Genomic DNA, 26,922 nt, shown 5'->3' with positions numbered 1-26,922 from the left:
GCATGGGACATAACCAACCTGGACTGTCCATATGGAAGGGACCAAGACTGGTTGGAATCATCTATCAGAATGTATTGATTGCAAGACCTGATGGCCAAATGCTGCATCTGCGGATGCAAATTTATCTAATTTATAATTATTTATAAAGGGTGAAGGTGATGCCCATGTGGCTGCCCTGCAAATTTCCTCTAGGGAGGCTTGCATTGCCCAAGCAACAGTAGTGGCCATGCTCCTTGTTGAATGAGCGATGACCCCCTGAGGAACCGTTTCCTGATTAGAATGATAAGCTGTAGCTATACATTTCCTGACCCACCTACCTATAGTAAGTATCGAGACCTTACATCCCAACAATGTGGTTTGGAAAGATATGAAAAGAGCCTCTGAATGTCAGAATTCCGATGTTCCGATAGTCTAACTGAGCACCGCTCTGTCCTCATGGAAGGTACACAAGTCCTCTCCAACTGACAGGGCCTGTAATTCCGAAATCCTCCTGGTGTAGGTAATGGCCACGAGGAAGGCCACCTTCAAGGTGAAGAACTGCAGTGAGGTAGTATGGAGGGGCACGAATGGTGGTTTGGTGAGAGCAGTGAGCACCTTTGATAAGTCCCACGTGGGGTAACTGAACTGTAGGTGGCCTGATATTGGAAGCCCTTTTTAAGAACTGCTGTATAGTGGGGTGCTGTGATAGGGATTGACTCCCGCCCCAGGTCAAGATAGTAGTGAGAGCAGCTACCTGTCTTCTTAGTATATTGGGGCATAACCCCTTATCTAAACCACCTTGGAGGAATTCAAGGACCTGAGGGACAGAGGAAGAGGTAGGAACAATCCCTTTGATGGAACACCATGAACAGAAGATCCACCAGGTCGCATTATAAATGCCCGTCCATGGAGGACTTTCTAGAGGCCTGAATAGTGTCTATGACCCTGGGGGAGAACATGTCCTGCATCAGAATGCCCCACTCAAGTGCCAGGCGGTCAGCTGGAGCCCTGACTGAGGGACACCTTGTCTGGCAGGATCCTCCAGGGTCCCTCCACGGACAATGCCTGGAGGTCTGCGAACCACAGACAACGCGACCAGTGCGGGGCCAGGAAGATGACTTATGCTCTGACAGAGATGACCTTGTGTATGACTCTGACTATCAGCGGGGTTGGAGGAAAAGCATATAGGAGTCCTCGAGGCCAGGGATAATGAAGGGCATCCACTACCTCTGCACCCGGCATGTGGAACCTGGTAAGGTACCTAGGCAGCTGTGTATTGGTTGGAGATGCAAATAGGTCCATAACTGGAACCCTGAAGCGCTGCATGATCTCCTGGAAGAGACAAGAGTGCATTCGCCATTCCGCTTGGTCAACCATGGTCCTACTTAGCCAATTGGCTCGAACATTCTCCATCCCCGAGATGTGATCAGCCGAGATGGATAGGAGGTGAGCCTCCACCCAGCCGCTTAGTTCACTGGCTTCCCTCATTAGATATTTCAATCTCGTGCCCCCCTGTCTATTCACTATTGGCAATCATGTTATCGGTCAGAATTAAAACATGCTGATCCCTGATGTAGTGTGTGAACCACTGGAGGGCCAGGCATATGGCTCTAAGCTCCAGCAAGTTAATGCTCTAGGTTGTCTCCTCCAGGCTCCACTGACCTTGTGCCATATGTTTACCAAGATGTGCACCCCAGCTCCTGGAGACTAGCGTCAGTGGTAATGGTGACCCTATGGTCCCTAAAGTGACATCCCTTCTCAATGGCTGGGGACCACCACCAGCGGAGGGAATTGCAGGCCCCCCCTCGCTATGGTGAGTTTAGATAGGGTTGTGCTTGTTTGTCTCTTTTGAAAAGGCAAAAGGAACCATTGTAAGTCCCTGGAGTGTAATCTAGCCCAGGGCATGATTGCAATGGAAGACACCATTTTCCCCAGCAGTTTCAAGAGCTTAGCTAAGGAGACTTTGTTCTCCCCCTGCACCTGGGTCACTAGCTGTCGTAGGCTGACAAGACGCTCCTCAGAGAGGAATACCTGCTCTGTCTGCATGTCAATCCAAGCCCCCAGATACAGAATCTTGGTGATGGGAGTAAGATGACTCTTTGCCCCATTGATAGAGAAACCATGTTACTGGAAGGCCTGAATTGTGAGGGAAAGATCAAGGCTGGCTCTTTCTCTCGATACTGATTGCACCAAAATGTCATTGAGATAGCAGTGTACCCAGATGGGTATGGTTCTCAGATGTGCCACTAGTGTCGCTAAAATCTTAGTAAGGGCTCGAGGAGTCGAAGAAAAACCAAAGGGCAAGGCCCTATATTGATAATGAACATTGGCATAACAAAATCGTAAATATTGATAGTGACCTTGGAGGATAGGTACATGCAAGTACGCCTCTGTTAAGTCAATAGAAGTAAGAAAATCCCCTCATCTTAACCCTTATAGAATTGTATGCAACGAATGCATTTTGAACTTGCTTTATGTAATATGTACTTTAAGTACATATTAAGTCATTTTAAATCCAAAATAGCCCTCCATCCCGCACAGAACTTGGGGATAACAAACAGGATGGAGTAAAACCCCTGATGGTGCTGGCCCTCCGGCACCTACTGGATGGCCTCGATATCCCAAAGGTGCTGGACAGCCGAGCGCATCAGGAGTTGCATCTGTGGGTTGTGGGAAACTGGGGAACAGATAAAAAACTGTGTGTGGGAGGAGATGAACTCCAGGACTAAACCAGCCCTAACCGTGGACTTAACCCAACTGTCTGAAGTAGTGGAGTCCCACTGATCATGTATATGATGTAGCAATCGCGCAATTCCCAATGGGGAACCGATCCTGTAATTGCTTATGGCTTACGATTGTACCTGTCCCCCCCCCTCAAAAGGGCCATGTTTTGATTGCCCTTCTGCTGCCTATAAGGTTGTTGATATTGGCGCTGGCCGAAGCCGCCCTGTGATAGGAAACCTGGAGAGTTATAGTCATAGCCCCGAAATGAGCCCTCATACTTCTGCTGCCTATACTGCTGTCTTCTGGGATAGGGATCGTGATGGGAGAAACCCTTCTTGCTATTTGAGGGCAAAACCTTATGTTTGTCCTTTCCCTCCACTAGTAATGGTGTGAGGGCATCCTCGAATAAATCCCTTCCTTTGTAGGGTTCAGCGGTCAATTGCCATTTGTGTCTCTTGTCAGTCTGTCATTGTTTCAACCAAAGGAGCCAGCGGGAGGCTATTGTGGAGGCAAACCTCGTGGTGCTATGGGTGGCATCTGAGGAGAATTGAACCACGGCCACAATCTTGCTAAGATCTTGGTGCGCCCTGGAATCACTGACAGGTAACCTCTCTTGAAGCTGCTGTAGCCAGAAGAGGCTGAACCTAGAAAAAGATGAGGTGGCTGTTGAAGCCCGGACTGCCCATGCAACCACCTAGTGTCCTTGCTGGAGGGTTTGGTCAGCTCTCTTGTCCTCGGGCTTGAGGACCTCCTCTTGCGAACCTGGCAACGTGGTGCTGGAGTAGAGAGCTGCTATTGGGGCATCCACTGATGGCCATTGTAGCAACTTATCAAGCCATTCTGCAAAAGTGTAGTAGCACCTGTCAGCTGTGGAGGGGGTCAGACCAGCTGTGGGTGAAGACCATTGTCTCTGGACCATGTCCAGCAAGAGCTGTGGGGCAGGTATGGTGTCGGCCTCCCACTTACGTTCTGTGAACCATGCGCTGGCAGACATGGATGGTGCCAAGGCTGTGGGAGCGTCCACATGATCTCCCATGGCTGATGTGGCTTTAGCCTTGGCAAGCAAAGGCTTGAAAAGGGCAGGCGGAAAAATCCCAATAGAGGGAGATTGTCCGGGGTCCTCTTCAGAGAGGTAAGTTTCCCTGATTTCTCTGTCCTCAGAAACAGGGGATGGGCTGCAGGGAGACCGAAGTGGGGATAGGTCCTCCACCACTGCTGGAATTGCCTCTGTGGGTGAACCCTTGGGAGCCCTGAAGATATCTGTTTATCTTCCTGTATTCCAGCCGCAATTCCCTGCTTGATGGCCTCTGTAATGAAGTCCTGAAAATTGAGGCCCACAGGAGGCATGGAGGGTAAGTGCCAGTCTGATGGGGCCCAGCTGTGGATGGACTGAAGCAGGCCTCTGTACGTCTGGCCTGGGCCCTGGAGGGGATGGGATTAGGATCCGCTGGACCACTGCCCCAAAGGCTGGCCATATCAATGGGCAACATCGGGCTGGACTCCCGAGCCCGAGTCCAGGCAGACTGGCAATCTGTCACCTGGCTTGGAGCCTGCTGACTGGCTCCGGTCCAGCTGGGAAGATGATGAGGGACGCTGCTGGTCCATGTTGGTATGCTTGACCTTAGCAGTCGCCTTCAAGCTCTTCTTGGCTTAGAGGTCTTGCTGGCTTGGAGACCTTTTTGTGGGTTCTGGCTCTCCAGAACCCACAAAAAGGCCTCCAAGCCAGCAAGACCTCTCCACCCTGTGAGGTAGAGGGTCTCGCTGGAGAGAGGGGAGCCTGTGCTGCTTCTAAGAAGCCTTGGCCCACTTCTTGACAGGAAGGGCCCAGACATGCTGCTGTCCGCCATTGGGGAGAGTCTCAGAGTCAAAATGGCAGCCGCACCTCTCTGTATTATGCCCACTGTCCAAAATTTGCTGCTCTCCCGCTGCGCCTTGGGGTGCTGATAACAAAATGGCGGCCTTGTCTCTTCTGTCACCTGCCCGCAGCCAAAAATGGTGCTTCGTGCCCTTTTTAATCTTCCACCATGGCTATAAGCCTCAGAAGCAGTGTGGATGGGTCGTTCAGGTGAATGCTTGCTGCGCGCTGGCTGCGGTGTCGGTGGCATGAAATTTAACTTCATCATTATCTCCATACTTTCTGTATTTTGCTCTATAATTTCAAGTTTCTTTTCAAGTCTCTCTGTGATTGTTAAAACTTTTTGGATTTCCAATATAATTCTTTGCAATGTTATTTCCTGTGCTGTTTTTAGATTATAAACACTGCCAGAACGTTCAAGGCTTTTGCTAGGTTCCAAACAATTTCAGTGAAGTTTTTCAGATCAAAGCTTTCTGTTTCCTTCAAAGAAACACCTGTATAAACAAAACGTTTTCCACTGGCCCTTTCAGTAAACAAAGCCTATAGCTTTGTACTATCAGATGTTGCCAAGCTTCTAGCCACTAGATGGACTTTAGACTTGTGGTTTACTCGGCACCACTGCAAACTGGCAGGGATGGCCCTTCCCAAGGCCTTTCCAGGCACCCAGTCCGGAAGCGATGCTGGAGGTGGGACGGGGTGGAACTGTCGGACCAGGGATGAGGCAGATGCTATGGGGTGCCATCAGCCGGCAGGTATAAATAGCCGGCCTGGGACGACTTGGCCAGCCCATCCTGACCGCTATTGCACTTTAGCTACTGGATGGAGCCAGGCAACTTCTGCGAGGCGGACATGCCCTCCCCGATGCCCAGCGCCTTCCACCCACAGCAGCAGTGCCCGTTGCTCCCCACCACCTTCGGAAGCAAACTCTCCTCTCGGTGGGCAGCCGTGTTGACCCACTCTGGACCCGAAGTCTCATGACCACCCTGCCCAGCCAAGCGCAGCTCACCTGTGCTTGGAGGCACCTGGCAGCACTGGTGTGTCCCTGGCAACGGGCGGGCGGTTGCGGGTGCTCCACTACCCAGGTGCAGCCGGAGCCACATGGGCCACTCTGGGAGCCCTGAAACCTCGTCTCGAAGGCACTCGCATGGGCTGGAGAGTGCCCACAACTGACCAACCATTGCCAGGGAGACCCAGGGAGGCCTCCCAGCACAGTTGAGCCACGGTTGGCCTGGCGGGGGGGGGGTGTCACAAGGCTGCTGGCCAGGAGTGGGCGAGCACGGTTGTGCGAAATGATCTTTGAGAAGAGCTGCTCACAGGAGAAACTACTGTTACACAGGTATAGAGTCCAGGAGCTGCTAAGATAGAAACAAATATTTGATAAAGTTACACTGACACTCTCTCTAAACTGCCCTTTAGAATTCACAGGGAAGTAAAATTGCAATAAAGTTCAGGTGAATCTATGGACATTTTCTGTATTACCAGTCTTCTGGGAAAATATAATTCTGTACTGGACAAGGTTAAGGATGGAGCAGCAAGGTAACTGAGTCCTGACATACAAAATGAATTGATTAACTCTGTGAAGGATAGAATTGTAACATACATAAAGAAAGGTCTGGGGTTTTTTCTGTAAGTATGATTACCAGGAAAGATATTGCTATGAAATCAGCCAGTTGAACTAAATCTCTATTGACAGCAAGTGAATGAATGCTAGAAGATAAAGATAAAAGAGGTTATTTGGCCACAGAAGATCAATCAACAACTTGTTTGGCCCATAGCATTTTAAAACTCATTGATAGTAACAGCCTGGACATGTGAACATTGTTGGTCAAGTCTTTGGATTCCATGAGTAATCTAATATGAGAATAAAATAGTAGGTAAATTATGGAACAGGGGGTTGTATTCTAGCATTTAAGTTTTATAGCACAAGAAGCAGGAGTTACATATGTTAACTGTGCTGTCCATATTCTTAATTTAATCCTGAATTATGCTATGTTAAGCTATTGCAGAAATAACTACAGGAATTGTAAAACATCTCTATTATTACTTTTTACACAGTGTTAATGGCATTTTCTTTCCAAATGTGTAAGATTCCAGTCCAATATTATGCAGAAAGCATTCTGTATAATTAAATGGTCAGCACTCTATAAATATCTTCAGCAAGGTGTCAGTGACATTATGCTCTTGGAAAAGCAGTTAGAGTTCTGAAATCACAAATCTCACATTGAAAAAGGTTTTTTCCTGTATTGTTCACAAAAGTTTTAAAATCTACCAGCTGCCTTTCAAAACTCTTGAAGTGGAAACAAACTGATCTATTTTTGCTTCTTTGTGGTTATTTGAAGTAGCTCCTGGCATCTTAAAGACTTTATTTTGTAATTATGATATAAATTTAAGGAACATAACTGGTTGGTACAAATAGTGAGGAAACTATTCCATTCCTTCCCTTCCCTTTCCCCCAGTATGTTTATGTGGTACAAGATTGTGAAATCATGCACAAAACATTCCAAATTTTATATATAAAGAGATTTGTTTTGCATTCTTATGAACTAATATCTAAGAATTTAAATTAATTTGATGCATTGCTGTGATGCTAAATTATATCAAAGGGAAATTGATGCAATGTATGCAATAATTCCTACCCATATATGAAAATAAAAGATGTCTCTCTCTTCTAAGAAATATTTACTTCATCATACTCTGAAAGTAAACTACTTAACCAATGCTCAGGCTAACTGAGCAATATTATCAAAAATAAAAAGTGACACTTTCATCGAGCCCTCTGAAAAAGTAAAAAAAGTAAAAAGTAACTCAAAGCAAACAAAACACTGTCACTATATGTGACTATGCTTTCAGTGAAAACAACCTGATAGAAAAGAAACATTATTAAAAAAAATAAGGAAGCAGTTCAATATACCCTTTTTATTATTTGTATCTTTGCAAAAGCAGCATGTTCATACTGATTTCAAAATTGCTACCCACACTTGACATTACATATAAATTGTGTCACAATATAATTGAAGAGAAAAGTTATACTGTGCATTGTAACATGCATTCAGATCAATTATAATTCCCAAAAGAGATGTTTCCCTCTTTTGTACATGCTGTTACAATTAGCCTTGTTAAATTTCAAAGATCAGATATTTATGGAGAACATCCATCCATCAACAGTCTTAACGATGGATTGCTTAATATTAGGAAAAGCATGTGGTGATAGATATATTATTGAAACACCATAGCAGTCCATATACCTTGCATTGTTCTCACTGTGTTTGCTTTAAGAATTCTTTGGAGAGATCACCATCCGAGCTAACAACCCATTCTTTCATAGAAGCTACAATGAACAAAGAAGCAGAACCTAAGTAAATATATTTTCTACCTGGAGTTCAAATATGCTAGCCTAATAAGAATATTCACTTTATGTTCTTATAGGAAAATGGAAGTGAAGTCATATTTATGTATCTATCTACTTAATAATTTTAATTGTTTAAATTTTATAGTTATTTATGATGTATTTTGATATGGACTGTACACCGCCCCGAGTCCCTTTCGGGAGAGGGGGCGGTCTATAAGCGCTAAGAAATAATAATAATAATAATAATAATAAATAATAAGAAAAGAGGGTCTCTTTTTTTTCCTCCAGCAGTACTGCATATATAAAATTATTTTTAAGCATCAGGGAAGGAATATCATATAATGAGTGGAAAAAAAGCAACTGGCATGTGCATTTACAGAGTGGACTAAGAAATTCTTGCACAACTTCAGAAATGAGTTTAATGAGTCATTGCTCTTTGCAAAGAAAACTCATGGATAGCTTTACGTGGGAAGTGGTCTAATGAATGTTTACTTTAAGAATGGAGTTCAACAAAAATCAGCATGAATGACAGACCAATATGAAATGGATGGGAAAATGGGAATTGCTTGGTATTGCCTTTTACTGATGGATTATTGAAACTGGGTAATGGAACAGTTTTGAAGTATTATAGGATTGGTTTTCAAAGCTCAATTACTTTCTAGAAGCAGATGTATTCTGACCAATCATATTTCTGTCCCACCTGAAACTAGTTATGATTCAATAAGCATAGATATTATCCATAGACTGTAAAGAGTGAATGCTTTATTGCCAGGTGAATCTCTGTTCATTTTCCAAATTGTCTGGAAGAACAAGGATTTTGATTTACTGCACAGCCCAGAAGAGAGGAATTAAGTCTCAATGTTTGATCATGCACAAGTAGAATAAATGAATCACAGAATAATATTCAGTACTAGATAACAAGTAAACCTTTGATTATCCTTTCAGAGGTATTTTTTTACCTAAACTGAGAAGTAGAATGACCATAGCTGACTATTTTTGTCTGCTTTTAAAATTCAAGAAGAAAACATCATTTTATTAAAGAAGAGAGGTCTCCAGCAAGAGAATATAGATGCTTTTTGCTTAACAAAGGATACTTTGATGACAATATGTGTAGTTGATCTAACGTTTTCACTTATTTTTCCTCAGCTTAAAGCAACATTCAGCTGACAGTGTTGGAATACTAGTTTCTCCAAATAAATCAGCACATTCTCTATGGCTTATCCTTGTCATTTGAAAGAGGCAGTTCTGTTGTTTAATGTTATTCCTGAACTCATCTGCAATAGGTTCATTGCTGCTACATAAATTGAGAAACTCATTAGGTTAGAAGTTGCAAATTGCCAATCTTGACCTTTTTCTTCATACAGCACAAAATGGTAATTTCTCAGGGAATAGAAACATATGATAGTGGAGTAGACTTTGGCCATGGCACCAACATTGACATAAATATTACATTGTGCAAGTCATGCCTTTTGCCTAGTGCTTTCTCTCCTGAGGTTTTGTCAATGAAGGTGAGTATTGTTGTGCTGAGGAACTCTCACAATAATTAGTGTTTGCTACGTATTCTTGAGTTGACCTTCTCTTTCCTCTGGCATCTTGTCTCCTTATTTTGTACCTTTCCTTGTGATTCTGGAAATGTACAACCCTTTCTTCATCTATACTCTTCCTTGCTGCATCTCAATGTTTAATGTCGTCTTGTCTATGAGGTTCCCCTTCACTTTCCACATGCCACAATTATGCTGACAATATTTTATTTTACGGTAATTTATTTTATCGCAATATTGTATGTTGCCACTCTCATCTCAGAACAGTTTAGAATTCCCTTCCTCTCCTCCATTTTTCCATTGAGTTGTTGAAAACCACCAGAGACAGTTTAAAAAATAGATACAGGTGACTTCCTATGAGCTAGAGTGAAACTAGTCTGCTTGCTCTCTAACAGCTGAAGTAGTGGTGGTGGTCTACATTCAATTTCAGAATGAAAGCATTTGAAAAATGGATTAATGTATTTTCCTGAAAGATCCAGTTTCTAATCCATTTGCTTACTTGGTAACTTTCAGACCAACCTAGTTCACAGGATTGTTGTAAAGAAATATAGGAGAATGGAACACTGTTGTGTCTTGAATTCCTGAACAAAGATGGCATATAGATACATATGCATATTGCGTACCACAGAAGGGGCACAAAAACAATGCAAATATCCAATACAATACAATACAATACAATAGTAGAGTTGGAAGGGACCCTGGAGGTCTTCTAGGCCTAGGCAGGAAACCCTATACCGTTTCAGACCGATGGCTATCCAACATCTTCTTAAAGACTTCCAGTGTTGGGGCATTCACAACTTCTGGAGGCAAGCTGTTCCACTGATTAATTGTTCTAACTATCAGGAAATTTCTCCTCAGTTCTAAGTTGCTTCTCTCCTTGATTAGTTTTTACCCATTGCTTCTTGTTCTACCCTCAGGTGCCTTGGAGAATAGTTTGACTCCCTCTTCTTTGTGGCAACCCCTGAGATATTGGAACACTGCTATCATGTCTCCCCTAGTCCTTCTTTCTCTTAAGCTAAACATACCCAGTTCCTGCAACCGTTCTTCATATGTTTTAGTCTCCAGTCCCCTAATCACCTTTGTTGCTCTTCTCTGCACTCTTTCTAGAGTCTCCACATCTTTTTTACATCCAGGCCTTTCTTCATGCATCTTAAAGTTGTTGCTTCTTTAAGAGCCACAATGAGTCAATTTCTTGCTGCTGGATATGGAGAGAGAGCAATGGAATGCAGGACTGGTTGGGAAACTGTCACTAAACATTGAAAATGATGATCAGATGATTGCAAGTAGCAGCACAGCAACAGCCAGTAGCACTGAAGCAGCCACAACTTCCCCAGGTTTCATTCCCTTGTGAATCACATGATACACCATTTCACCCAAGTAAACTTCATGAGAGTTTTAGTAGTTTTAGTATTATGGGGATTCAATTCTGATCACTCTTCAGAAGAGAGTTTCACCAGCAGAAACAAGAAGAGATATCTTCTTGGCAGTTAATGGTGGGTTTTTTTGTTCTTGCTTTCTCTATATTTTTATTTGCCATTATGTTACAGAGTGAACATACCCGGAAGAGTCATATGCTAAAACGTGTATCAACAGAGTTGCTAGCATTACCTGCAAACTGCTTTTTTCTATCTTCTGTTGAAGTATCTGAAGGCACTTGGTGAAATCTGTTAAGTCTTGATCTGGTGTCTGTATGAGCTCACATCCCTACAGAGAAGGAAATTAAAAAAAGGAAAAATCTGTATTACCTTACAATTTTAGAATGAAGCATAATTGTTCATATAGCTTTACTAAATTCTGTGGCATCTATTGAAACACAGCTGAAACTGGTTCCCAGAATTGCTGATATAGAAAATCCAGTATTATTTAGAGCAGCATTTGAAGATGATTTAGGAATCACATTTAAATTAGACTATGTATAGGACAGAGCTTAGATTAAAAGTATAATCTTTAGGATTTCCCCCTGAAATAGTAGGACTTTCCCACAAATTGGCATGCTGAATGGTGAGGCTCTTTTTCTCCCTGCTGAAAAACAACTGATTCTGTTGCCAAAGCCAGGTCTTTGGCAGTGTGTTCCCCAGATTTGAACAGGAGTAATTACCGTGTTTCCCCCCAAAATAAGACCTGGTCTTATATTTTGGGGGCTCCAAAATAAGCATTAGGGCTCATTTTCGGGGAAATACGATTTCAGGGTAATCAGTCCAGCTGGGTGTCCCACCTGCTGGTGTGTGCAGAAGAGGCAGCAAGCGTGCGGGGACTGATGGTATTTGGCAGCAACTGCGGTCCCTTGGTCAACTCTGGGACTATACAGCCGGTGCAGAGCAGGTGAATTGATCCTCTGTCCAAGGTGCAGACTGATGCAGAGGCGCGGGGGGAGGCAAGTGATACGGATACACCATGGAAAAGCTGAGAGTCAATGGCAGCTGCGGGATGCTCATCTGTGGCAATGGCTGCGTTGGCATTGGCAGCAGATGGAGGCAGAGGCATGGGGTGGAAGGCAAGTCCAACGTGCTGTGTGAGCTGCAGGCAAGCTGAGAGACACAAAGATGAGCCGGCCATCCACTGCTCCAGCTCACCGATTCTTGGCTTTCCAGCAGCCTGTGTGGTGCGTCTGGATGCCTGCCTCCACCCCTTACCTCTGCCTCCATCTGCTGCTTGGAGAGGTAATCAACTCACCTGCAGCATTTTTAGGTGTGCCTCTGTTTTTAATATTACTTTTTGAAGCTTAATTGTTAATAGCCTGGCTTCATGCTGATTTGCCCACACCCTTTTGCTTGGTTACAAATGTAAACTTTGTCTTATTTTAGAGTTTTAAAATACTTTCTATTTCATTGCAAGAAAGTAGACAGTATGAGTTCAAATCATTTGTCAGTGTCATGTTTGCCTTCTTTGAAGCTCGTTGGCAGCTGCAATAACCAGGAGCGGAGGGGGCATTCGGGAGGGGAAGAGTGCTGAAGGTGGGAAAGGAATGCTATGGGAAATTGGGGAGTATGGACAGTGACAGGAACCAGAGATGACAAACTCAGCTATCTTCCTGCCTTCAAGGACATGGCCCTGGGAAAGGAATTATACGGAGCCTGAGGCGCCAGGTTCCCAAAACATCAGAACAAGACCTGGTTGGACTATTTTCCTAGGAAGGAAGGTTTGGAACATTGGGGATTGCTTTCAATGTGTGATTTTCATGCAGTTTTTTTCTTAACAAAGCTTGCCTTGCTCACTCAGCATCTCTAGTAAAAGTACATTTTCTCTAACTTCTATGTAGTCAAGGATGGTTCTTTCCTAGGGAACAAGATATGACCAGTCTGACTAAAGAAAATATCCAGATACAGGCAACAACAGTTAAATCAGCCATGCAATTGGATGGATTGAAAAATTCCCCGTTAACAGTTTTTTGCATGAAAATGATTTGATCTGATTTATAACATTTTCTACTCTGCTATATATATTCTATTTTATTCTGGATTTTTTTCTAAAATAATTCCATTGCTTCATTTTATTTTTGCATCTATTATTCTTTTTTATTTTATTTTTAAAAATTGGAAAGTTTTTTTAACACACTTACTTTATCTTAAGCTTATCTTAGCTTCTTCTGTGGTTAATTTGATATGGAAATTATCTTTGTTATTGAAAAAGAAGTGTCTACACTCTGCTGTGAAAGCTTGGTTATAAGAGAGATTCAGATTATTAAAACTAAAGCAAAAATAAATTAAGGCCTTTGAATATTACACATTATACAGTATATGATCTACAATTCCCTCAAAAAGAGATATAAAAGAGAGATGGGACTCAGATAACATTAAATCCTTCTTGGAAACTATTGAAAACAAACATGTTTGCCAATTAACAAATTTTAAATGAAAAATTAGATAAAAGTATTAATAAATTTCTCACAATTTCAAGTCCTACTGAAGAAAACTCTCAAGATGTCCACAGCATGAGTTCCCAAAGGCTTCTAAAAGCTATTACCAAATTAAATTATCAGATTGTAAGAGAGAAATTAAGTACCTAACTGGAGAACAATCTTGTTACTATACTCATTCCAAGTAAAGTATAAAGAAAAACAATTCAAAATTAATTTTGGTGTACTCATTATCTTTTGAGTTTACACCTGGTGTGGAAGAAACTGCATTCCATTCTCTTAAAGTTTGGGATCTAGGCAGAGGTGGGTTCCTACCAGTTCAAACTGGTTCTACCGAACCGGTAGTGATATGCCAGCCTGGGTCGCCGGAACCAGCAGCGACCTAGGCCTGCCACGCCTCCAAACTGGTTCCCCAATCGGCGTGGCATGTTTTTTTTTTCATTTTTTGTGTTCTGCGCATGTGCAGACCTATTTATAGGCAATTCCGCACGCGTGCAGACCAAATTGGACCAAAATTACACATGCGTGCATCGAACTGGCAGTAATGCTGGCAGAAACACACCCCTGGATCAAGGCATCTGAAAACATCATGCATTTTCATACTTGACTGTATAAAAGTGTATACCTGTATATACATATATGATGTTTGGCAATGTACAGTTAACTCTAAGTAACATCTCTTATTACTTGGAATTCAGTGATAAAGAAGTTTATTTTATTTATATTCTGTCACAATCATAGAAAAATCTTAGGAAGTAACAATAACAGATTATACATAGAAACAGAGGTCAAAAACATCTTATAAATACATTTTAAAAACTCAACATCACTACTAGATTTCCTTCCTTCCTTCCATTGATGGTGGCACGATTTGAAGGGTAGATTAAATTTTTGGATAAATGAAAACAAAACTGGGTTTCGATGTATTGATAGACAAGTATTTTAAAAACCCTCAAAATCAAAGTACTTTTATTCTGTTTTACATGAAAAAGTTTTTAATCATGTAATAGTTGTGATTATAACAGCAGGACGCCATTTGAAACAAACGGTTATTGATAGGGCATGATTGAACATTGAAGATTCAACACAAAATTTATTGTTCACCAGTGCAAACAAGGCATGCATAGTTACCTCATGTAACCTTTTTATGTGCTATGTGTGTTCCTCAATTTTGGATCTTCTATCAGAAACCTGGGACTTTGAGGATTCTATGCAATATTTCAACATTCTTCTGGACAGAAAGATCTGGTATTGTTCTTGGACCTGTTGAATACATTTCCCAGCTTGAACCTTCAGTGCTCCCACCACCACTGGGAACACATTGGTCATTATTTTTCACATCTGTCTAATTTCTCCTTCAGGCGATGTTGCTGTCTTTTTTGCCTCCATATTGTGGTGCCTATGTCACTGTGGGATACCAAGGTACTTGTACCTGGTCTGTATATCTACTATGTGACCCGCTGGCAGTTACATAGCTGTCAGTCTTAACCACTTCTCTTTTTACTACCAGTCAGCCACAATTCTCTAGGTTAGGTAACACCCCAATGTCCACACTGTAGATCTACTGTTAGGTGCATCACCAAGTTGATGTCTCATTCATTCTTAGCGTACATTAATGTCGGCTTATGTAGAGGAGGTGGTTGATGGTGATTCCACTCTTGAACTTAGATCTGTATCTAGCCTTTGTGATTATCTGGCTGAAGGGGTTCAAGTTTATACTGAACAACAGTGGGGACAGTGCATCTTAATATATGCTGCCCTTGATGGTTTTGTGTTGTCTTAAATTGATTTCCTGACTGAAGTGCAATGGGGATCTGGAGCAAGGTGTGCACATTGGTAGCAATTACAAGGACCTGTTAAAATCAAACAAATTTCTTGTTCCTTCTATTTAAGCCAGGTAAAGACATAATTTCTTTTGTTCTGTGAGTATTTTGACATTCTACAAACACCTTATTTCTTTTGGATATTGAATTATTGTTACATCACATAGAACTTACTGTTAAATTCTTCATTGCAATATTTTGTTGGAATATTGTGGGAAGTATTTTCAGCTATAATATTTTTTGGTTTATGAACTTATTAATCCTTTCATTGTTATGTTGCTGAAACGATAGCAGAGAGGAAACCGTAAGAACTGTAGTAAGATTCCAAGTCATACATACATTCATACTTTCAAGGAATATTTTAACCTGATTAATAGGGGAGGAAGAGATACTGCTATATCACACTCTATAAATGGCATTATAGAGTCGTAAAGTGACTGATGGGGAAGTTTGGTCCTTCACCACATAAGATGAATTTCTCTACTAAGTCATCATTTCAGCTTGGAGGGGGGCTGATGCCTGCAGTTTTTAAAGTGCTTGGAATTATGATAGTTCTCTTCCACATGAATGGAAGATCATTCTTTAAATTATGCAGGCTAGTTATACCACTGCAAAAACTTTTCTTTTTTTTTAACCTAAGAGAAAAGTTTCAGGAATATAAATATTGGACAAATTTCAAAGATTCAAACAAATAATCTATGTACAACATCAGGAATCTCTATTAGAAATCTATGTTAAGGAAATTTATCCCTCATATTTATTTTTTCTCAGGATTACTTTGAAGTATTTACTAATATTGAGCAATTCTGGTCATTGTATGAGTGAATTACTGGTGAATAGAACAGATGTGAAAATCCATGTTCATATGGAGGTTCAATAGTGCTTATTCTCTTCTGGTATTTTTTATGTGAATGAAGAACAATATCAAGGAGTATTTATATTTTAAAACAAAATGAACTCCCAAGCTAACATAATCTCCTTGGAAGGTACACATCTACTGGCTGAACAACTGTATGTTTGATGGCAAGATACTGTATCACAAACATAAATACATCTTTTGAATTGTGCAGTCACAGTTACTAAACTAAAATATTAATTTGCATATTGCAGCAAATGAATTGTGGACTATTAAGATACATATTTAACTGTTGGGAAAATAAACGAATTTCATTACAAATATATCAGCACATTAAAATTATTTTTAGCAGGATTTGTTTTAACTTTAATTAATTCAACCACAAGCATGTCACTACAAGTTGAGGAATCATGACATAATAATAGCAAACAAATTTGTTCTCTTAAAGCTTTGTCATGTACAGTATAGTCTGTTGAAATGTGTAGAAGAACATCTGTGGTGCTACCCCCCAAAATACATTGTCTTTTGACACTAGTTTTAATGTAGTGTATTTAGTCAGCTTGAAAAAGTTAAATAGTATAATCATCAACATAGGATTTTGTTTGAAATCCTATTGATTCATGATAATTACTGTATTTCTCAAATTCAATAAATGTGAATTTATACAGCAGATGATAAGAGAGATGGCTAATGTTTTTTGGGAGCAGTGTTCCCACTAAGGTAGAATTGAACAAATTCTGTTTCGGCATGCTGAAATCCTTTTTAAGTTCAGAAATATGAAAAAGGAGTCAATTTGTAATTTGATTCAATAATTACAAGGTAAAGTATAAGTAGAACATGTTTCAACATTTCATTTTTAATTAAATCATTTCAAATAGGTTTAGAAAAATCTACCCACAATTCATACTACATTAGATTCATCAAGAATCTTATATATGATCTGCTTTGATCGCAGCAAGCATGATGACAATAAATGAAGATAATATCATTTTGTATTTACATAGCCATCAAATGACATTCTTGAATATTATTGATATCAGTGACATTATATCCCATAGTTTAACATTTCCTTTTTCTTCTAAAAATAAATATTTAATTATAAAAGTAAATAGGATTTGACAATCATTTCAAAGTTAACTTACAAAATCACTATCTAAATGCACAATATATATTTTAATGTCCTACCAGGAGAGAAATGATTCTAATAAGAATCCTCATCCACCAAATCTTCTTAAATGATTTAATAGACTTGTGAAAAAACTATGTTTAATATAAAATTAAATAGTCTGAAAACCCATTCATATGAGGGTAAAATTAAAAGAATGCCTCCATTATTCTAAGTCACCAATATATGGTAATACTGTTGTTTTAGGAACCAGATTGTTATTTATTTATTTATTTATTCTATGCTGCCCATCTCCCCTACAAGGTAACTATTATTTGTGAAATTGAAATTTTTAGTAGGTATTTATTAAGCTATGCACAGTAACTAAATTTTAGATTATTGAAAGAACCCCTCTAATGGAAATCCACTGCGAAATGCAGATTGATTATGATGATGATTGTTAATATGAGTACTGTGCATTATTGAGCCAAAAAATTTAAAGATGGTGAACTGGGAAGAGATGATTTGGGTAATTAAGAATAAAGTGCATGCCACTTTACTGAATTGGTTTATGGCTTGTAATAGTATTAGTCCAATTTCTAGGGGTTCCTTTATGATAAATGCTAGATCGTCCGCAAAGGCTTGCACTTTGTATTTCTGTGTTCTAATTTTCAATCCTTTTATGTCCTTGTTCTGTCTAATTTGTAATATCAATGTCTCTATTGAGAGGATAAATAACAGGGGGGGGTAGAGGGCATTCCTTTCTTACCCCTTTGGTTATGGTGAAACCTTCTGTTGCTTCCCCATTTAGTATTATTTTTGCCCTCTGACTAGAATATATTGCTCTGATCCTCCCAATAAATTTCTCTCCAAAGTTCATTACTGTTAGTTGATTTATAAGAAAATCCCAATTCAGGTTATCAAATGCTTTTTGTGCATCAATAAATATCAATGCTGCTTGTTTTTCTGAGTGTATCTCATAGTATTCTAATATGTCCATTATCATTCGTGTACATCCAGAATTTTGGTGTCTTAGCTTGTTCTAATATTTCATTTAACATTTCTAATAATATGTTCTCTAATGGTTTTTGCAATTCTTTATAAAATTCTGCTGGAATTCCGTCCGGGCCCCAGGTTTTGTTAGCTTTTTGTTTTTGGATTGCCCTTTTTAATTCTAGCCTCGTTATTCTCTCATTTAATGTTTCCTTTGTTGTTTCCGGTAAGATTGGAAGATTCCTCTTCTGTATGTATCTTTTAATATCCTCCTCTTCTATTTTCTCTCGGCTATGCAGTGTTTGAAAGTATCTTACTGCTATGCTTTTTTCCTTCCTTTTGGTAGTGTATCGCCCCTTCTTCATCCTCTAGTTGCTGTATTAATTTCTCTTCTTTTTCTTTTTTTAGTTTATAGGCTAGCCATCTCCCTGGTTTGTTGGCATTTTTGAAATAATTTTGTTTACTTGATATAATTTTCAGGGTCACTTCTTCTTGTGTAATTAAATTTAATCTATGTTTAATTATTTCTTTTTCTTCTTTAACTTCCTGGTTTTGAGGTTCTTTTTGGATTTTATATTCTAATTTCCCCAGTTTCTCCTGGAGCTCTGTATATCATTTCTTTTATCTTTGTTTCTTCTTATTGCATATGCTATCATAATACCACACAAATAGGCTTTGGTTGTATCCCACAGGTTTTGAATGGTTGTCTGTTCATTCCAGTTTTCCTTTAGGAAAAAAGCTAATTATTTTTTCACATATTGAACATAGTTCTTTTCTTCCACAACCCTCTTATTTATGGTCCATCTCTTTTTCCTTTTTGCCTCTCCTTTCCATTTGATTGTTAATGTCTGCCCACATGTTCAGTGTTATTTCTATTTCCTCTATATCCTTCCCCATTTCTGGGTCCATCCACACCATGTCAATCCTGGACCATGAATTATGGGGGTTTGAAATCAATGTGTATTGACTCTTCTGTGGGTTGATTTCTCTCCAGACATCTTTTAGATTTAATTCCCAAGCCATTTGAAAGAATGCATTTGGTAGTGTTCTCTTTTTATAATTTTTTTATTATCTGTTTTATAGTCTTTCTTTGGGTCTACTACTGCATTGAAATTCCCTAATAAACATATGTTGTCCAGTTCCAGTTCTGCAATTCCCTTATGCAATTTACTGTAATATTCTTTCTGGTTCGAGTTTGGTGCATATATGGATGCAATTAGTACTCTTTTTTGTTTTATTGATACTTCAATTAGTAATATTCTTCCCTCTTCATCTGCGTATATGTGTTTAGTTTTTAGCCAGTCATTTATATATACTGAAATTCCTCTTTTCTTTGCCAAGACCAGATGCAATTTCCCTAACTTCAAAGATTCCAGGATACTACCATTTCCTTTTTTAATATGAACTTCCTGTAGGCGTGTGATGTCCATGTTTTGTTTTTGGACTTTAGAAATTGTTTGTCTTCTTTTTATAGGTGAATTTAGTCCATTTATATTGACTGATATTAATTTCACTTCTTCCTCCATTCTGTTACTTATTTGTCACCTTTGTTCCTCTACTTGGTTTTGCTTCCCTTTGGTTTCTTGTCTTCACTCCTTCTCTTTCTTGAAATTCTGTATCAGTCTTCTCTCTCACTTCTTGGTCTAATCCTTTTTTCTCCATCTGCTGCTCCTCTTGGCTTTTGGGTTCCAACTCCTCTCTGCTGTCTGATTCTCCCTCTATGTAATGTTCATAGAATTCCTGGGCTTTTTCTGTGGTGTCAATCCTTATTTTCTTATCTTGCCAGGATATTAACATGCCTTCTGGTATCAACCAGCAGAGCATTATTTTATATTTTAACAATTGTGCAGAGAGAAATTGGTAGTTCCTTCTTTGCTCTCTGATTCTCTTTGGTATCTGTTTGAGGGTTATGATTTCTATAAGGGTTATGACCTTTATAGACCAACAGTTCATCCCTCGTTCTTTTATATATTTAATCTCTGACAGCTTTTTTTTGCAAATCTTATATGCATTTCACAGGGCAACCTATGTCTTCGTGCATAATTAGTATGCACTCTGTAGATTTCATCATACCTCAGTTCACTTTTGTCCATTTGCAATTGGTCAGCTAGAAGATCCCTCATGAGTTTTGATAGGTCCTCATCTTTTGTCTCTACTAGGTTCTGAAATCTTAAATAGAAAGAGGATCTTTCTAACTCTAAATGGACTATTGCCTCTCAGAGTTCTCTGTTGGCTGCTGTGAGTCTTTCTTCTGTTGCTTCCTATTTCTTAGACAATTATATAGACAGTTATATATGTAAATCACAATTATAAATTATTATATTTGTAATTAATTATTATAGAGTGTCCTAACTTAACTGTATTAAAGGGAGAGAGGGAGCGAAGGAGAGAGATAAATAAATATGGGGTTGGAGATGTAGCCACAAGTCTGGAACATTTTACCATATGTGGTGGACGTGCCCCATCACAAGGAAATACTGGTGCAAAATTCAGAAATGGTTGGAAGAAATTACAGAGCGAAAAAATAGAACTGAATCCAGAAACATTCTTATTAGGACTACTAGACCAAAAAATGGATAAACAATCTCAATACATAATCATACATATGCTCACTGCAGCCAGGATTGCTTTCACACAAAAATGAAAAAAAAATTAATACACCTGCAGATGAAATGATAATTAGAAAAGTACTCGAATGTGCAGAGATGGACAAAATGAAATAGAACTGAAAGAAAGAGAAGAATTGGATTTTTATAAAATATGGAATAAAATTTACAGGTGGCTAGAAAACAGAAGCCAAAACAGAAAATAGAGAATGCAAATATATGGTGATATAAATAATCAATATTATTATAAGTGTTAGTACTACTGTTGTTATATTATAGGACAAGGTTAAAGCAATAGGAAGGCAATACAGAATGGAGAATTATAAAAGCTAAACAGGAAATCTAATACAGAAGACTGTATAATTACTTTATATTGTTATGTATGTTTTGTGTTTTGTTTGTTCTTGTGGTGTTTTTCTTTCTGTTTTTAAAGATTAAAACATTCAATAAAAATTGTAAAAAAAAGAATAAAGTGCATGATCTGTAATAGCACCTGAGAAGTTTCATGTGAGAAAGATTGATAAAAAGATTACAGAGAATTAATGGATCACTCAAAATTGCCATGAAACTTGACATTTCATATGTTTGTGTTGATCATGTTTTTCAAAAATGGAAAGTTTGTGCAAGACAGGATCCTGACATACATTCCGTACATGCTACTTACATTTCTTTGAATAAAGTCAACAGGATGAAAGGGCTGTCTGCAGTTAGTTGAAGAAAAAAATGCGAGTTTTTTCATTATGACTTTGAAATATAAAATATTCAAATATATGAATGTGACAAGTACAAATCAACTAAAAAAGGTATAATAGAACATTTGGTCACGACCATAATTTGTTTCATAACTTTGGACACAAACCAATTTGGTCGTGATCCGAACCTAATTTGGGAAACTTGGCACTCACCAAAAAAAAAAAAAAAAAATTGGCTCAAAAAGGAAAATCGGCAGCGAAAAAAAAAGTTGTGAATTTTTTGGTCGGAACCCAGTTTGGTCGTGGTCAGAAGCGTTCCATGACCACCAGTTCTATTGTACATGATTTATAGGCCCCATTGTATTAAAGTAAGGATAGCAACTTGGAAGGCTCCAAGTCATAGTTCTCAGATCTGTATTTTTTAAATAAATGTTCTAGCAATAAAGTATTACGTTTGCTGCAAAATATCCTATTTGTGGAAAATCAGCACTGCAAATATTAACTTAAGCTAAAAAAATTATACTTTTCTACTAATTTTTTTAAAGTAGGAAAACAATAAAAAAGGTATCCTCTACCTGAAGTGTGGAATGTTCTATCATTGTAAAATTTCTTTAAAAAAAATATTAATAAGGAATCACTAAAGCTAATATGGCTGTTAAAACAGTATCTTTTTTTTTCAAGCTCTCAAATTAGCTTAAATATATTTGGGTTATTTTAATATATATCAGAAAAGTGCTTAATTTGAGTAAGGTCCAACTAGGTTCGCTTGTTCGGAATGTTTGAAGCACAAACAACCCTAATAAAAATACTATATGATGCATAAACTAAAAAAGGGAAAACTGTTAAAAAAAGAACATATTAGCATAAGCTTAGAATTGAACTTTGTTTACTTCAAAAAAAACAGTATGCTTGTCTTACATCATTTTAATGCCCTACAAATTCCTATGAAGACTGTTGGAATGATATAATTTTATCTAACTATCTGATATAAATCTGATATGGTCCTTGATTTCAATAATTGGTTTATTGTAATTGTTTATTTTAGTAGTTTAGTTCAATATATATTAAGTTTCTTCTAATTAAAAAAGAATTTTTTATAATATTTTAAGGTTATTTCCTTATTTCTTCCTATTGTTCAAACAATATTCAAAACTTTGCTAATACTTATGCAGTTCAAAAAGAAATATGATTTAAAACATTTTCTGAATATCCATTTTTTCTCATTGATCTGAGTAGGTTGAACAGGACTCTTAAAAACAGCAAGTTGATTGTGCACAAGAAGAAATACAGCCCATAATACAAGAAGAATTAGTGAGATGCCATAAATAACATCTGTGCACTTACTGTAGATCATCTTGCTGACAGAAGGTATTGCTATGCAGACTGCTCAGCTATCACCAATGAAGCAAAGCCAATTATTCTGATAGGTTCATATGATAAATTGCTGTTATTAGTCAACATCAAACTGTTTCATGAAGTTCTACAGGGCAGAAATTAACCTGAAATGGCACTTAATTTTATATGCTAAAACACTGCCATACAAATTAAAGGGTAGGACTTCACAGATATTTATTTACTTTCAATTACAGCATATCCAATTTATTCAATATCTTTGTCATGTTTTGCTTCTTAACTACAAGCCTTCATTCAACAAGCTGCCAGTTAGACTGTGCTGTTTTCCCATCTCTGGAAATCAACAAATCTCAGTGATACTGAAAACTTACAAAATTATCTCTTTCCTCATGTTCACTACCATATAAGAAATATTTTTTGAGATGCTCCAAATAAAGTATAATTTTGAAATCTGATGTGGAGTTATAAAAGTAAATGTTGTCCAGGTTGATACAAATTGCAGAGAATATTGAAGTGTTTTGATTGTGGTCTAGATGAAATGCTATAGCTTATCTAAGAAATCCAGCAAAATGGGAAGAGATCATTGTAGGTACATCCATGTCAGTGCAGGAATTAATATGTCAGCCTGGATTTGTCAAGAACGCATCATCCCTATGCAAATTTCATATTTGTACAGGTAACTTTCTAGAGGAGTTTGGCAATTACATTCAAAGAGCTCCTCACCAAATTGCAATACTATATCAAATGAAATACCACAATTTCAATGCTGACTCAAGTACACTTCCACACTAATCATTTATGACTTTGGATTAAGAGATGGAGAATGTAGTCCTCAATGTATGACTTTTTGTTTAACAGCTGTTCAAAGTTATAGTGAAAAGGTGATTTGGAACCAGTCCTTTCACCTACAACCACAGATTCCCCATAATTTTCTGATAAAAATTTGAGCACTTGGCAACTGGCATGTATTTATGGCAGTTGCAAACTGAGGTAAGATTATTGTCATTTGTGAGACCTTTCCGGGAAGCTTCCAATATACAAAGACAATGAAGGAAACTGGATTTGTTTAACAACTATATGGTTCACTTAACCACTTAAAGCTTAAAGCTAATAAAAATGGGTTCATTTAACGACATCATTGTTTAGCAACAGAGTTCAATTAAGAAAGAAGTCATAACTGTTGTTATAAATGGAGAAATGACTATTGGCTTACCTGAAGGGTTGTTCTCTGTGCGCTTCGGGAGAGTCCAAGCATGGTTAAACTCTGTCCCTCTGTCCAGTGGATTGAATTTTCTGGCCAAGCCTCCTGGTCTCATCTGAATTCAGTTTTTCAATGAAGGCATGGTCCCGTGGAAGACAAACCCACTGTAGTAATTCCATAGTAGCCAACAGACTAGGGCAAGCCCATTCAGATGAAGACAAAAAATTCAAATACCCCAGGGTGGGGTTGGACTCTCCTGCAGTGCACCCTTCAGGTAAGCCAATGGTCATTCTCCTGTGCGCTGCTTGGAGAGTCCAAGCATGAGTCATACCCAAACAAAAAATGTTCTAGGGTGGGAAAGAACGAGCCAGACGTCGCGACGACATAACATGCGGTCTCAACAGTCCGAGACCGCCGTTGATTCTTTTACCTGCTGCACGGTCCGTAGGGACCTAAACCATCCCGGAGAGACGGTGACAGGGAGACAAATCCTTGCTGGTCTCAGAGACACCGCAAAGTCCCTGATTGACCCAAGGGAAGTTCTCCAAGCTGGCGGTAAACAGACAGCCCCCAGCCTGACAAAGTCTGAGACGGCTCCGGAAAGAAGGTGAACGTGAGTCCAGCTGGTGGGTTTTTTTTTCTTTGAGAATGATGGCCCAAAGAATTTTTTTTTAAAAAGATAAATTAGTCCTTTAAGCAAAAGAATAAAGCGGCAAAATTTATCTTTATTGGACTGCCTTAGAAAGTTTTTTTTCCTCTTCCATGTAACAGCGTTTTGTGGATTGAAGTGATGGAATGCTTCCTGTTTCTCCTCTTAAGTGAATGAATTGATTTTTCCTCCAAATTTGTGCTACCTTTATTTTTTGGCTGATCTAAAACTTTTTTCACTTTAATAATCCTTCCTCTTTCTGACTATTAAATTTTATTAAAGACACTTAGAGATCTTTGTTCTCCTTAAGCTTGATACGAATAAGAGAAAGTTGAATCTGCCATTCGGAAGCCAGAACTTGGTTTTTTTCTCCTTTTGAAACAAAGTATCCTTTGCTCTATTTTCTCTGAGTTTGTTGACATTGTAACTAGAGGGTTTGCTGCTTGTCTCTACAGACTGATACTGGCTCAAGGACATGAACTGTCTTTCTTGCAGGTGTCCTTGTGGGATATTTTGGACAAGGGAAGGGAAGGGAAAGAAAAGAAAAGTATCTTATGTTTAAGCAATTTTAAAACAAAAAAAAATTATACATAAAAGAGATATTGAAGGCGAGAGTGGCAGTGGATTTCAAACTTTTTCTTTTCTGCTGGGAAATATGCATTCATATACAGATGAAGAAACCCTAAGCTACCAGGATTTTTTGGATGGAATTTTAAAGATATTGGAAGGATTTGAGAGATTTGATAAGAAGCTAGATAGATTATTGTCTGGCTCAACAAAAGATGAAAGGACTAGAGCCTCAAAAATTAAAGAAGAGGGTGAAGATATAGAAGATAAAGACAAGATAATAGATGAACCTAATAATGGAGCACCTAAGAGTGAAAGTGAAAAGGAGGGAACACGGAAAAGTGAATTTGATTATTATTATATACTTGAAGATTTGGAGCTCTACTTCCCCCCTGTCAAGATATGGATTTGATGATGGAATTAAGAAGAGAAACAACCTTAGAAAGACATTGGATAATTAAGACATGCCAATTTTAATACTAATTCAAGGGCAATAAGACTATATGAGATCTTTCAAGCAAAAAAGTGCGGAGAGAAGTTTTTAAAAAAATTATAAAGAAGTTTATAAGAGAATTGACACAACAACTGGCTAAAGAGATAAGACAGTTTTGTTCCTGGAAAGACACAGGCTGATGATGAAGGTTGATAACTCAAAACTTAGTTAACTTTTGGTGATTAATAAGTAGGATTTCCTAGACACTTTTAGAATGTTTTCTTTAAATTGTTTTTGTTAATTAATAATAATAATAATAATAATTATTATTATTATTATTAATAATAATAATAATAATAATAATAATAATAATAATAATAATAATAATAATAATAATGATGATGAAGTAAAAATCTCAATTAGTAAAAATAATTTGGATATAAACTGTAAATTGCGACCTGGGGAAAAGATTTATCAATTCCACTAATATATTTTTGTTTAGATTTTATTATCAAGATGCAATTTTTCTTGGGCACTTATAAACTCTACTAACAAACTTTTGGCTAGACTTTATTATAAAGATGTAATTTTTCTTGGGTCGGTGGGGAGGAGATGTGATATAAATGTCAAAAAAAATCTTTTTTTTAAAGATAACTATAATAATAAAAAAATGTTAATGGATAATGTTTAATGACTTCTTATATGTCTTGGCATTGGTAAAAGCAATTAGATATAAGCCTTAGGTAGTGAGTTGGGAAAAAAAGGGAATATGCTATAAAAGGGTAATTATTGGAGGTTTATAGGAATAGCTAATGAATGCCAGTAGAATGGTTGTCTCTTCAAATGCAAATGATTCTAGATAAAAGCATATTTAAATAATTACAGCTAAATGAGAATGATGGTATATTGATGGTAAAATACATAAAGATCTTCAATTTTAAAATGTAAATTAAAAATATGAAGGATGAATAATAACGCACGAAATTCATTTGTAACTAATCGACATGCTTTCTACAAGATGTAATGAAGAATGGTTTTTTTTGTTTAATTAAAACAATATTTTTTTTAAAAAAAATGTTCTAGGGTGGGAAGAAACAACCCAAACCCTACTTATGACGGAGAAATAATGTTCTGCAAAACTCCTCTGCCAAAAGCAGCATCTGCAGTAGCAAATTTGTCCAACTTATGATGTCTGATAAACAGTGATGGGGTCGCCCAAGTCGCCGCCTTGCAGATCTCCTCAACAGAGGCCTGGGTAGCCCAGGCCACTGTTGTGGCCACACTTCTAGTCGAGTATGCCACTAAGCGTGAAGAAACTGTTCTGCCCTAGTGTTTGTAGG

At 38.3% G+C, this 26,922-nt stretch overlaps 1 protein-coding gene across 5 annotated transcripts in view; it reads right to left on the bottom strand.

The window, feature by feature from the left end:
- Window positions 1–26,922, bottom strand: part of TPK1 (thiamin pyrophosphokinase 1) — a 524,197-nt gene that overhangs the window by 280,098 nt on the left and 217,177 nt on the right. For all 5 annotated transcript variants that reach the window (XM_081971059.1, XM_081971056.1, XM_081971060.1 and 2 more), the window contains exon 6: window positions 11,057–11,152. In XM_081971059.1, coding sequence (XP_081827185.1) covers window positions 11,057–11,152 — 96 coding nt within the window. The remainder of the gene's footprint in view (window positions 1–11,056; window positions 11,153–26,922) is intronic.

The sequence above is a fragment of the Natrix helvetica genome (genome assembly GCF_964273705.1).
Source record: "Natrix helvetica genome assembly, chromosome: Z".
Lineage (NCBI taxonomy): Eukaryota > Metazoa > Chordata > Lepidosauria > Squamata > Natricidae > Natrix > Natrix helvetica.
This window is presented reverse-complemented; position numbering and strand designations above follow the sequence as displayed.